The sequence below is a fragment of the Cricetulus griseus genome, assembly GCF_003668045.3.
Source record: "Cricetulus griseus strain 17A/GY chromosome 1 unlocalized genomic scaffold, alternate assembly CriGri-PICRH-1.0 chr1_1, whole genome shotgun sequence".
NCBI lineage: Eukaryota > Metazoa > Chordata > Mammalia > Rodentia > Cricetidae > Cricetulus > Cricetulus griseus.
In genome coordinates, this window is record NW_023276807.1 from 273,194,952 (window position 1) to 273,209,414 (window position 14,463).

A 14,463-nucleotide genomic window follows, 5' to 3' on the forward strand; every position below is an offset into this window, starting at 1 on the left:
ACATCAGACACGATCTCAAAAGAAAAATACAGTATTTTGGTTACCATAGGTAAGATACTACCCAATAAAATATCTTTAGAATAAATGCTTTTCATTCAACTTGTGGTAACCACCTCTTCCACAAGGAGGGTATGTTCCCAGAGGCCTAGGAGATTCTTGATATACAAATTCCAGATAGTCTTTTTTTTCCTGCATGCTCATCAGTCATGCTACCATGGTCCAAAATTTATCCTGCTTCTGTGTTTTATGCCTTGCTGCATCCCTTGCATCCTTTGTGTCATGTGTGATCATTATGGTTTGGGGTTAATGGTAAATGTGATAAGCACAGTAATACTGGGATCATCAGTCTGAGAACCAGCTGAGACAACTTCATAGTGACAGACAGGTATCATTTACAGCATGGGTGTACCCAGGCAGGATGGAGCAGGACAGCAAGAACAACAGGGGATTAAGAAGAATTTATAATTGAAAAATTGCTTATTTCTGGAGTTTTCTACTTTATCTTTGATTGTAGTGACTGATATTCCAAATGAAAACCATGTGACTGCAGAAGGGAAAAACTGTATTTGCATTTTATCACTTTGAAATATTTGCTATTTTTGTTTTACACAAATATACAGACATACTTCACATTTTATCTTTTTTATTTTATAGTTTCTGAATAAACTTAATTTGCATCTATGTCCTCAGTTTCTTTATCTATAAATAGTGTCTTATTATTTGCAAGACTAGTGTCAAGAAATGCTAAGGCAAAACCACAAGTTGGCAGTCTTAATAGGACCATGAAGATAAATATTTATGTCATTAATTCCCAATACTGTCTTCTTAAAACTTTGACTTATTCTTGATGAATGTTGGTTATCAAATAATTATTGCTGTCTCAAGGAGTGATTGAGGCTACAGAGGGAGTGGGTAGATAGGATGGGTGGGATGCAGCTACACACTCAGTTCTCTCTGTAGTGCTCTATAGGCTGCCTTGCTAGACACGCCTAGAATGTGCTGGGAGTTACAGAGAGCAAAGCACAGCTGCATCCAAGTTCGCTGAATGACAGGCTAGCCAACAAGATGGTGTTCTGTAAGGCATCAAGACTGAAAGGAGAAAAGTAAGACTTCAATGCCTGACATGTAGGAGACGCTATAGAAATCCTTGACCGATGGGTGACTAAGGCGCACTCTCAGGAAAAATAATCTATCTCGGGGGCTGGAGAGATGGCTCAGTTGTTAGGAAAACTGGCTGCTCTTGCATAGGACCTGGGTTCAACAACCAGCATCCTCATGGTGGCTCACAACCTGTTCCAGGGGATCCCAAACCCTTTTCTGTCCTCCACAGGCAACACACACACACACACACACACACACACACACACACACACACACGATGCACAAGCTTACATGCAAGAAAAGCAGCCATATACATAAAATAAGATACTTAAAAATGTAAATAATGCCCTTAAAATGATATTCAGGGACAAAGGCAGTGTTCAGCATTATCATTTGCACACTTTATCTTAGCTCTAACTAAAGAGACTAAGGTGTTTTTTAGACTTTCAATAACAATTATTATAAGTGCACAGTGCCCTTAATCAAATATCAGGATACAAATACTCAAGCTGATCATTTGCCAGCATTATAAAGATGTTGTTTGGCTAATGAGGCAGTCATGGAAAAATCACAAAAGGACAGACCTTTTTGGAATACTGAACAATGCTTAATTACATTTTGTGTGTGATATTTCTCTGCTCATAGATGCTTGTGAGAATGGGAGTGTACTTTTGCTTGTTTTGGGGGCTTTGAATTAGAGCAAGCCTCTACAAAGGTAGCAGTACTTTGAAAACATGTGTCCATTTATTTTTCTCTGATGCTGAGAAAAGGTCACAGGCATTTGGAATGGCGTGGTCTTCAGTGGAGCTGAATGGTAGCATCCAATTCAGAATGGCCGTGGAGTTGGGTATGAGCAGCAACCTTGGATTCTGTGATTGAGGTGGACGGATGCTCCATCCCTCTCCCAACTTTCCTTAGGAATACCTTGAGGAAACAGTGTGGGTGCTATTTGGTTACCTGACTTGGAGCCTTGAAGACATGATCAAAGTTCTTCCCATCAGAACAGCCAGAACTACATTTCCATTACCCAAAATGAGAATTAAATTTATAAAAATATCCAGTGAGAGGACAGGAGTTAAAGATGATTTGGGATGGGAATGGGTGACATCACCCAAGAGTGGAGTTCCCATTGGCCTCCAGGGCTCTCAGATGTTTTCTCTGGTAGATGGAATTTCCTGTTAGTAGCAATGGTTATAGAGATCTGTTGTTTGGTAGAAGATGGCTATTTTGAAATGTAGGTCTAATGGGAACTGTGGCCACAGTAGCGCTTTGATTACCAGGGCTGCAAACCCAGACCCTCCACCAAGAAGTAACATGTCTATGAAGGGGAGACTGCTACACTTAGTCAGAGCCTTGCTTCCTTAGCTCTAGGTTCCTTCCTTCAACTCATTTATCTGCACTGTAGACGGCAGGATCAGTCTCTCTGGTTGTGAAAACACAACACAACATTGCCTCTGGGACACATTAAAGGCAAGTCCTATAAGGGAGATTTACAGCTCTAAGTGCCCACATTAAACATTTAGAAAGAGCACAAACAAATGACTTAATGATGCCACTCAAAAATTTGAAGAAATGAGAGCAAGCCAAACTCAAGTCCCACAGATGGCAATAAATAATAAAAATAAGAGAAGAAACTAACAGAAATAGAAACAAAGAAAACGATACAAAGAGCCAATGAGTTTAAGAGCTGGTTCTTTCAGAAGATGAACAAGATTGACAGAACCCTTCCAAATTAACCAGAAGAGAGAGGACCCAAATCAATAAAATCAGAAATAAACAGGGAAACATCACAACAGACATCAAAAAATTCAGATTATAAGGGAATACTTTAAAATACCTGTACTCCATTAAGTTAGGAAATCTAAAAGAAATGGACATGTTTCATCCAAACCATCCAAATTGAACCAAGAAGAGATCAACAACCTAAACAGACATAATTAAGGAAGAGTTTGAAACAGTAATAAAATAATCTTCCAATCAAAGGAAAAGCAACTGGATAGATTTATAGCAGAATTCTACCAGAATTCCAAAGAATGTCTACAGCCATCCTTCTTAAATTATTAAAAGAAAAGAAACAGAATGAGTACCCCCAAACTCCTTTTATAGGCAGTTTACTCAAATACCTAAACTAGTTGAAAGCACTACGAAAAAGAAAATTACTCACAATATCCCTGGTGAACATAGATTCAAAAATCCTCAACAAATTACTTGCAAACTGAACAAAGATGTACATCAAAAAGATTATCTACCATGACCAAACTGGCTTTATCAGAGGGGGACAGGGTTGGTTCACAAGTCACTAAATGTATGGATTTAAAATGTAAAATCCACATGTATGGATTTTAAGATAAAAGTCACACGATCATTTTAATAGATGCAGAAAGAATCTTTGATAAAAATCTACTGGGCTATGATCAGAATACTTCAAGACACCAGCTAAGCTCCTTCTCAGTGACATCTAACCACACCAACCCCCCTCTTTCTTTCTTGATTTAAATGAGTGTGTGTATGTGCGGTGTGGTGTGTGTGTATCAGTACACGTGCACATATGAGTTTGTGTGCAAGTGTAGGTCAGAGATCGATATCTGGTATCTTCCTCAGTCACTCTCCACTATTCTTTGTGAGACATGGTCTCTGTTTGAACCCAGACTTCTCTGACTAGGCTTGGCGGGCTAGTCAGCAAGTTCCAGAGATCAACCTGTTTATTCAGCACTCGGATTACAGACGCAGTCTGCCAAGCTGGCTTCTTACAAAAGATCTGATTTTCAGAGCTGAGAATGGCAAGGGCTGGAGCCAAAGCCGTGTCTTCTAGACATGATGGACCTCTGCTCTCAGTACTCAGAGAAGCAAGGACATTTTTGTAGAACAGAAAAAATGAATGCTTTTTGTAAAGATCATATTTACATTAAAAAGTAGATACTAGACATAAAGCAAAGGATACCCAGCCTACAATCCATAACCCCAGAGAAGCTTGAATCCTCTTCCAGAAACAGATGGAAGCAGATGCAGAAAACCACAACTAACCAATGGGCCAAGCTCCTGTAGTACAATCGAAGTGATGGAGGAGCAAAAATATGAACACAGGAGTCAAGATCACGATGGGGAAACCCACAGAATCAGCTGACCCCCGCTAGTGAGAGATCACTGACTCAGGTCTGACAAATGGGGAACCTGCATAAGACCAAACTAGACTCCCTTAATATAGGTGACAATGGTGCAACTGGGACAATATATGAGGCCACTGGTGGTGGGTTCAAGATCTAATACTAATACACAAACTGACTTAGTGGAGCCCATTCTATATGGAGAGATACCATGCCCAGCCTAGACACAGAGGTGTAGGGGTGGAGAGGTGCCTTGGTTCTGCCTGTCCCTTGATGATGGGACAGACTTAGGAGACTTCCCATGGGAGGTGTTAATCCTCTCTGTGGAGCAGATGGAAGGAAAGGAAAGAGGGGGAACTGGGATTGGAATGCAAAAAATAAATTAATAAAAATTTACATTAAAAATCCTACTATTTCCAAACTGTAGCCATTTATTTCCTGTAATTCACAAGGTAACATATAGACAAGTCCTTTAATTTGGTGCTTTTCTGGAATGTAGTGAAATACTATTGGGTTTTGGTGTCCCCAAATTATACAACATTTGGGAAAAGTTGATGAAGGTCCATGTTGCCTGGCAGTTTAAAGATTTTTTTTTTCTCATATCATGTTTCTTTTCAAATAAAAGCCCCAATGTCTATGTATTTAAAAAAAGTTAACCCCCCCACCCCTCACAGCATTGTCTGGATGTGTGAATTTTATGAAAATTCCACCCATCTAATTCATTCAGGTTTGTGACAGTGTGTACCCATTAAGTCACTTTCCGTTGTTAAACTGATCAGCTCTCGGGAAAAGTGTGACTCTTCCCGACTCGAATGACATGTTCACATATACCTTATGACATGATGCTTTGCAAGGCCTAATTGTAAATGAAATGATTTCCTGGGAGGCCTTGAAAATTTTGCCATCTAGATAAATAATAGAGTACTGGCCCACAGGAAAAGCCATGTCCCTTTGTTTGGCTGCCTCAAGACTGAATATCAGATCAATGTTCACCACCATTCCCAGATGGGAGAGGAAGAAGCAGCACATGGGTGGAAGGAGGTGGCTGGGCATCCTTTATAATAGTGCACATTAGTTACAAGCATTTGAGCATGGAACGGTGTGTTCATGCTCACATTTAGAGGTTATAGTCCATTACTACAGGTAAGTGTGGTGGCCAAACCTGGAGGCAGCTGCTCACAATGTATCTGCAGCCAGTAAGCAAAGAGAGATGAGTGATGGTGTTCAGCTAGCGTCCTCCTTTTATATAGTTCAGGACCAGCCCATGGAAATGTCTGCTCATACACAGGGTGGGGATTGTTATCTCAGGTATTACTCTAGGCACTTCCTCACAGACACGCCCCGAGTTGATTCTACATCCTGTCACATTGACAACCAACATTAACCAGCACAGAATACAAAGAAGGTGAGGTCTATGACTCCTTCCTTATAATGCTATCCTACTTTAAGCCCCAAAGTACTGAGATATTCTTGGAACAGGGTCATTCACTATGTACTCTGGCCATGGCTTGCTTGCTGGGTACCAAGGGCAGTCATTCACTGGGAACCCTGGTCTCGGCTTGCTGGTTGGTAGCCGGAGCACAGAGTCATTAACTGGACACAATTGGTTCATTGTGTAGCTCCATCAAAGAAATAAAATTGAGTATCTATGTATAGGCATGTTTGCTCTATACCCCAAACACAGCAAGAAGATTTGCTGAGGGCAGTTGTACAGGGAGGGGTGGGGAGCAGTGAAAAGGTTAGGTTCTGAATTAGACTCAGACTCAGAGTAGGATGTTTACCCTGTGAGTAGTTCCTTATTTGATGGATACTTTTCTCCCTACTAAGCGTGTCTGCATTTCTGCAGACCCCTACTGTGAACTTGCTGGTGTAATTAGCTTGACCAAGAATCTTGGAGATTGTGAGCTGTCCAAATGCAGCCTCATGGCATACTCCAAGGGTGACACTGAGATGAATGCCTACCTAGTTAAAGCACGACCACATCGAGACTCAAGTCTCTTTCCTTGAGACCTTTCATGTTTATCTAATTGTATTGAGACTACTCAAGCTCCAGCAATATATATTTTCAACTCAAAAAGCTACTGCAATACATGCATGACTATGTGCCTGAATGACATCCACAGAGAAAGAGAACACAATGGAATGTGTCTTCATGAGAAGTTGTTATGAAGCTAAATAGCTTCTCACCTCATTTATACCTCATTGTATTTCCTTATCATAGCTTCCCAAGCTACAGTAATGTGCCCACTTCCATTCCGAGCAATGGACTTGGTAGAGGAGCCTAATTCCTTCCTCTTACGATAAATTTGTAGACTACTTTGCCATATGAAGGTGCCTGTTGGCTTTGTCAGCCATGCCACTTTTATCATTTACACATATGCATAACACACGCAACAATCTTGAAGTCCCAGATGCTTATACACTTTTGAATCCTCTCACTCTCTATCACTCTCTGCACAGTCTGATATCCTTAGGTGGTCAGTTTGATTTTCCTTATTGCTACTTCCTTTTAAGGCATATCTTAGAAAGTAACACAAAATAATATGATTTCCTGATCATTCAAAGGTGGCTATGTGGGACTGGAGAGATGGCTGAGCAGTTAAGAGCTCTTGCTGTGCTCTCAACGACCCAGGTTCAGCTTCCAGCACCCACATGGAGGTTCACAAATAGCTGTAATGCCAGTCCCAGGAGACTGGATGCCCTCTTCTGGCCTCCATGGACACTGCATGAGCATATGATGCTTACACATTTCCAGCCCAGTTTTCAAATATTAACAGATCCTAGTAATAGAAGAAGAAATCATAATTATGTTTTAGACTTGTACTTTTGCTATGTTTCTTCAGATTATTTCCCTTTAGATACCACAAAAGATGTAGAAGGTCAAAAATAATGACACTTTCTTTTCACCTTTTGTTTTGGCAAATGCTTCGAGGTATAGTTTATCTATTTTCGATGTAGGGTTTTTCTGTGTAGCTTTGGAGCCTGTTCTGGAACTAGCTCTTGTAGACTAGGCTGACATCAAACTCACAGAGATCCACCTGCCTCTGCCTCCCGAGTGCTGAGATTAAAGTTATATGCCACCACTGCCTGGCCAGTATAGTTTATTTAAATACATTCAAAATAAACATGGCATATTATGATAATAAAATACTACTTGTTCTAGACAGACATTAGTTATGTCTCTGGCATTATCTGTAAGCATAAAGATGTACAGTCCTACAACTGAGCAGAAAGTAGATAGCACCATCCAGGAAATGAATTCATTTGAGAAAAGTTATGTTTCATTCTTAATGTAATTCCACTTATAGTAAGGTTATTGGTTTTACCTTAAGATCTTTGTGACTGCAGTCTCCTTTTCCAGAAGGTTCCTGGCCCTGATGCTGAAAACAGACTTGCGGAGCTGGAAAGTAAGAACCAGTTTAGTTTTGGGAGGTAAAGGGATGTTATATTCACACCCCACAAGACACCGGTTCTCTTTCCTCCTTTGACCTTTATGTCACAGGGTACATTTCTCTTACTATCTCTTTTTTCCCATCTTATGATCCTCTTTACAGCTTTCCCATCCCCTCCATAAACATACAATTTTCTTTTACTCCTCCTTTTTTACTTAAATTAGAAGCAATCTTATTTTACATATCAATCCCAGCTCCCTCTCCCTCCCATCCTCCCATCCCATGACCCCTGCCCCGACCCCCCCCCATTCCCCCCCATCCACTCCCCAGGTAGGGTGAACCTTCTATGGGGAGTCTTCAAAGTCTGTCACTTTGGGAGAGGGCCTAGACCTCCACCCCCCGCCCCCCCCCCCCCCCCCCCCGCCTTCCATGGGGAATGGAGTCCCAAAGTCCATTTGTGAACTAGGGATAAATACTGGTTCCACTGTCAGAGGTATTATAGACTGCCCAGGCCTCCTAACTGACACCCACATTGAGGAGGCCTGGTTCAGTCCAATGCTGGTTCCCCAGCTGTCAGGCTGGGGTATGTATACTCCCATGTGCTCAAGTCAGCTATTTCTGTGGGTTTCTCCAGCATGGTCTTGACCCCTTTGCTCATCTCTTCTCCCTCTCTGCAACTGGATTCCAGAAGTTTGGCTCAATGCTTAGCTGTGGGTGTCTGCTTCTGCTTCACCTAGGCTGCATGTATGACAAAACTGGCATTTGTTTGCCAAGTCTGGCTTATTTCACTTAACAATGACAAGGCTCTTTCCTGTGTTAATTTTTTTTAACCTTGTGCAGAGATTCTGACTAACTATGAGGCTGCATGCCACATGGTATGGTGCATGGTGTGTATGTTGCTGGTCACGACCCTGTCAATCATCTGAAGAAGTTAAGTGCTCCACTTTCTAAAGAACTGGATGTTCAAATTAACACATGGAACCTGTCTTCATCACGGCTTGGTGAGATGTTTTCCATTCCACACTATACTTCTGCCAGTTCCTGGTTTGTGATCCAATACTAATCTGAACATGAGTTCATGAGGTGTTTTAACTTCAGGGACAGGGGAAGATGACAAGGAGGAAAGGCCAAAGTTCGCCTCTAGGTGATGATGATAAAAGCCATCCCAGAAAAGAGGAACAAGAAAACATCTGGGAGGGTAAACTCAGTTCTGTCCTGCTCACTGGTTGCCTGTTAGATTGGTGAACCTCTTTACAGGGGACTAATGGTTCAAAGAGATGAGGAGGGGGAGAGATGGAGAGAGAGAGAGAGAATGGGGGTATGCTCCATCCATGCTAGACCCCCCAGAACTAAGAGCGAGCAAACTCAGTAGTCAGCATTGGGCATCAGTGATGGCAATGTGAGCCCTCGTCTGCCACCATCGGATTCTCTTTCTAACCACTTGGCACAATATTGGTAACCACTGATGACGAAAGACAGATAGGAGCCAGGTCTTTGAATTCTGGAACTGAATAACTCAGTAAGGCAGACCAGGACAGGAGCTCCCATTTACAAACCCATCTTCAAGCATCTTACTCTATCAGTGTCTTCCTTGGATTTTTGAGTTAGAATCTCCCACTGAACCTGGAACTCGAGTGGCTGGCCTGGGGACTCTCCTATTCTGTACGTCAGCACTGGGCTTACAGATCCTAACTGCCACGCCCAGCATTTTGTGTGGCTAATAAGGATCTGCACTCGGGTTCGAAAGCTCGCACAGTGAGCACTTTACCCACCTAGCCGTCTGTCTCTCTAACCTCATAAACCAGTCCTTGCTATCACTACTGACTACCTGGGTAACATCATGGTGCAATGCAGTTTTCATGCTGCCCAGCAGATCTGAAATGAAGTGCTGGATCACTGAACAAATCGACCTTTTTACCTACTTCCATGAAAATTTTATCTTTTTGTAATAAAAAACTGAATTGTTTTTTAATTGGCTAGCACTCCCAGGAAAATTAATCACATGTTGATAGAGACTAGAGTGGATGTTATTTATTTAGAAGGTATATTTTCATATAAAAGGACTTTTACCTTCCTGCATCTCTCACCCCCTAAAGAAGTGATACAAACTCTTTGAGCTTTTAGCACATCTCAAGAAGGTGCTACTCAGGAGTCACAGCTGAAGGTCTTATCAGGGAAGGGCTTCTGCTCTGACTCTAGAAAGATATAGTCAGAAGTCAGGCCCAGGGTACAGTCGTGGCACAAGGTGGGCAACGAGGGCAAAGACTGGAATGCTCAAAACCAACAGTGTGTCTTAACTTTCTTTTGTATAAGGCAGCAACTAGAATTCAATCACTTGTCAATTGCCCTGAAATGGAGTAGCTGGTATCAAACACACCTTCTGCATATCTGGGACACTATTTAATACAATAAACTTGACTCAATTAAAGCAAAAGCAGTGGTCATGTGTTCAAGGTTGTCCTTGAGAAATTGCATTACAATTAGCAGCAGAAGTAGCAGTATGTTTTCTGTTCTAAAACAAGACCTGCAGATCAAGCTTTATTTTGTTCTGAAATAAGATGTGCATTTGATATGTTAGATCTCTTTCTCTTTTTCTTTCTCTCTCTCTCTCTCTCTCTCTCTCTCTCTCTCTCTCTCTCTCTTTTGTGTGTGTATGTGTGTATCTGTATATATGCTGTTCTTTTCATAGTAAATAAAGGTTTGTAGATTTAAATTATTTCTTTAGTCCTTGGCTGTGGTAGTAAAACTATATTTTTTTCATTTAGCACAGATATTCTTTGTGTTTGTCACAAAGATCTCGGCGCTACACTGCTCTGCGGTGCCCTCTTCTGGCTTCAAAAGATACTGCTAGTCACCTGAAATAAGCACTTCACAGAGCCATTTCAAAAATATCTAGTTTCAGACCATTTTTATAAACCGTAGCAGTGAAAGGAGTCAGTAACAGCTCATACTGAATCTAAGTGCACCTAATATGTAGAAAATGAGAAGAAATGGAGGGGACCCATTTAGATAGAGCTTGCACTGGAAACAAATGATTAGTTGAAAGATTTTGATGTTTTAGTTTTATTTGCAAACCTAACGTATTCAAATCACCAAATGGCAATTCCTTGACTGAATTGGTGAACAAAAACAAATACACTAAATTTCCATTTAAGTGTTAAAGTAAAACATAGAGTTTTTTTTATAATAGCATCTTAAACTTTTGATTTCAAAGATATGTCCACATTTTGAATCAAGTAGAAATCTTGTAGCTTGTGTGAGATCTTAGGTTCAGCCCCCAGTAACACACACACACACACACACACACACACACACACACACACACTGACTGATATTCCCTAAATTGTGCACTTTAACACAGAACTCAAAAGCCATGAAATTCAACTCAATTTCTGCAGTTACTGTAATTTGGATTGGAATGACACTACAATGGGTTGGTGGCTCTTGCTTTTTTTTTTTTTTTTTTTAGAAAAGTCTTTTAGTCAAGGAATGGTGGCATTTCGACTGCCATTTCTGGTAGTATGGGCTCTACTGAGGGCAATGGGCAGGGTGGCTCTCAGGTCTTCACTCTCCTCTGTTTCCTGTGAATCAATGGTTGATCCGAAGGTCTCAAAAGTTGTGCTCTGGTTTGATCTCTCTGGCAGGACCACCTTTGGTGTCATGTTCTGTCACCAGAAAACACATACTGCCCTTTGTCTTTTTATGATACCAATAGCATTAATGTTTGTTGTATAGACTCATCGTACTCCCAAAATTGTTGTTTCTTTGCATTTCATTGAAATGATTCTTCATGGGGAACTAACTGCCCCTCCTGTATAAGTTTTTATCTACTAGTATAGTCCACAGGGAAAACACTCAAGGTAAGTTTATGACACTTGACCTTTTCATACCAGTTTTTAATAGTTAATAGATTGTATATAATCTTTAAAGTTGTAACTTGAAGAATAAATGACCCAGAGACTGATATTGGGGTTTAAGCTTCAAGCTGAAGTTCAGAAAAGCAAAGCAGCCAGCCACTAGCTCTCACCTCTAGCTTTGGCTGAAGGGGCTGATCCATAAATGAGCTCTTCAAAAAGTCTCAAACTGCTGCCTCTCTTCGGTGTGGCTGGAGAATGAATGTCTCCTACCAAATACCTGATATTGATTTACATGCCTCTTATGAGTCCTGGAATTAAAGGTGTGAGCTATAATTCTCTTTTAGACTGATTCAATCTTGTGTAGATCTGGGTGGCCTTGGACTCAAAGAGATCCATCTAAACTTTAATCCTAGAGAATTAAAGTTGTGTAGCACCACCTCCTAGCTTCTGGCTGCTGGAATTAAAAGTGTGTGCCTGGCTTCTATGGTTTGTGGCTGACTTTGCTTTCTGAATTCTCAGGCAAGCTTTAATAAATCATAAGTAGTATATCACTACAAAAGAGTATCACTATGAGCTCAAGGTAAGACATTCAATTGTTGGGGATTTTATTCCATTACAATTGCTGCTTTTAATGTTGTTGTCTATTGCTTGATAATTTAATGTGATATATTTTGATCACATTCTATCTCCTCCAACTCCTTCAAAAGTCCCCCTCTTCTTCCCTCAACTCTACGCTCCTTTTATTATCATAGGTTGACTGATCAACTGTCTGTTGGCCTGTAATTTCTTTTGGCATGATGTTAGCAGCTGTTGCCACAGTTTCTTGGCTCTCAGAAATGACAAGGTGTTCCACAATTATGTGTACTCTCTATTCAAATCAACAGTACTTTCTCCAAGCAGCCTTGATGCATTTATTCAGAAATACTTTTTTTCAGGCACATAATCAGAATTTCAGCATTGTTCATTGCTACCAAGATGGTCACTATTATGGAACTTTACCTGAGCTGACTCTGATAGTTTTCTATTTAGATTCAGGAAAGTTTGCTTGCTTTTCCTGTGTGACATTTCTGTGTATTCGCTCTTGAATTCAAGACTTGATACTCCATACAAGTGATACCAGATTTGACTATCTCATAATTACTCACTAGTTTTATATCCCAGTTCACAGATAATCTTATAAGAGTGACAGACCCACAGACCCAAGACGACTGGCAGACATTGAAAGGGCACTGCCTGCGGCTGTGGTGTTATGTCTTCTTTAGTTCCACCCTCACATCATCTCAGCTCTTCCGTATGAGTGCCTCCCACTGTGTCTTGGTAGTTCCATTAGTGTCTGAGTCATTTTTGCAGGTGGCATGTCTGTCAGAGGTATGGTTTTTCACAAGTTTCTCTGGGAAGAGCTCATGGGAACACTATTGCATAGAGCTCTGTGTGGACAATGACATCTTGATAACAGCTTTTCTGTCTCTTTAATCAAGAAATTCAGTTTTCCTGGGTGTAAAAAAAGGCCTGTCTTTCACAGTCTTTCCTATGTGATACTCTAGTTTCTTTTGATCCACAGGATTGTTGCTAAAATGTCTGATGATGATCTGATGCTCATTAATTTAAAAGTCACTTGCTGCTTGGGGAGACACATACACAAACAGTTTTAAAGTTCAAAGTCTTATAACATATGTGGTACAGATTGTATTTCTGGCCCTTCTTGTGCAATATTTCCAGAGACGTGCATATGCTTTCCATATTTGTTTCAAATGTTCTGTTTTAGAATATTTGTCACTTGTTCTAGTATCTCCTTGTGGTGTTCTCCACTAGAAATGCCTAGAATAATAATGTGGACCTTATCTTTATTTCATTTTGATTTTTAAGGTTTTCCCAGGGGCTTGGGAGACTGCTCAGCAGCTAACTGCTTGCTATGCAAACATGAAGACTAACACCCACGTAAAGCCAGGTGAGTATGACAGCCAGCCAGTTACCCCAGCACTACAGAAGCAGAGATGGCATCTGGGAGCAAGCTGCTTGCCTGCCTGCACTAGACAAATCAGTAAGCTCTAATGGGAGATACTGCCTCAAAATATAAGGTGGAGTATGTTCAAGCAAGATACTCAGATTCTCTGGCCTCCATACACATGTGCATACACATGCAAATACACACACAAACATCACACACACACACACACACACACACACACACACACACGAGCACACACATCACATACACGTATACACAAGAAAAATTTTAGAAGGCTTCTCTTTATTATGACATTTTGGAGCTCACCCAACACATCTAGTTCTTTAATATTATTGATTTTTCTTGTGATTCTTACCTGAGCTCAGTACCTCACTTAAGACTTCTACTGAAACGTATTTATGCTGCTTGTTTACCCTTATGTGGTTTCTAGCTCTTTTAACTCATTTTGTAATAGAGTGCCCCAGGTACAAGTGTTTATAGATATAGCTTTATGGAATTTTTTACTCATTTTTTATTATGATTTACAGGATATTTGATGATTAGCTGCTGCTCATTCTTAGCACTGGGCTCACCAGACAGTTTAGTGTTTCCCAACTCCAAAGCTCCTGTTCCTCCTGCCATTGTTGGAATGCCTGGGCAGAACATGGATCCTTTCTCTCAGGATTCCCTGGCTCTGTAGCCCACCCCTCATCTGCCCTTTGTGTCCCCCTCAAAGTTTACCTGGATCTGCTGTTTTCCTCATCACTCCTCCACTGGATTGTTTCATTTTCTTGATGATATACTTTCAAAGTAAACTTTTGAGTTGAATGTTTAGAAAGTTAACTTAAATATTTATTCCTTTATTATATGCACCCCAAACTATAGCTTTCTTTCTTAAAATCCTGCTAATTAAAAAAAAGACTGCTTCAAGAATAGCAATTAATATAATCCTAAATTGAAGATGACACTTTCCTAATAAGGATCAAGCCAGAATGAGCAAGAAAAGAAAGCAAAGTCATAAGATACAAGAACATTTACTGGGCCTTATCATAGATCTCACA

General features: G+C 40.6%; 1 protein-coding gene across 1 annotated transcript in view; it reads right to left on the reverse strand.

The window, feature by feature from the left end:
- The window catches only part of LOC100761462 (sodium leak channel non-selective protein), an 81,261-nt gene that overhangs the window by 54,809 nt on the left and 11,989 nt on the right, over positions 1–14,463 (reverse strand). The window contains exon 3 of the mRNA XM_035453371.1: positions 7,532–7,605. Coding sequence (XP_035309262.1) covers positions 7,532–7,605 — 74 coding nt within the window. The remainder of the gene's footprint in view (positions 1–7,531; positions 7,606–14,463) is intronic.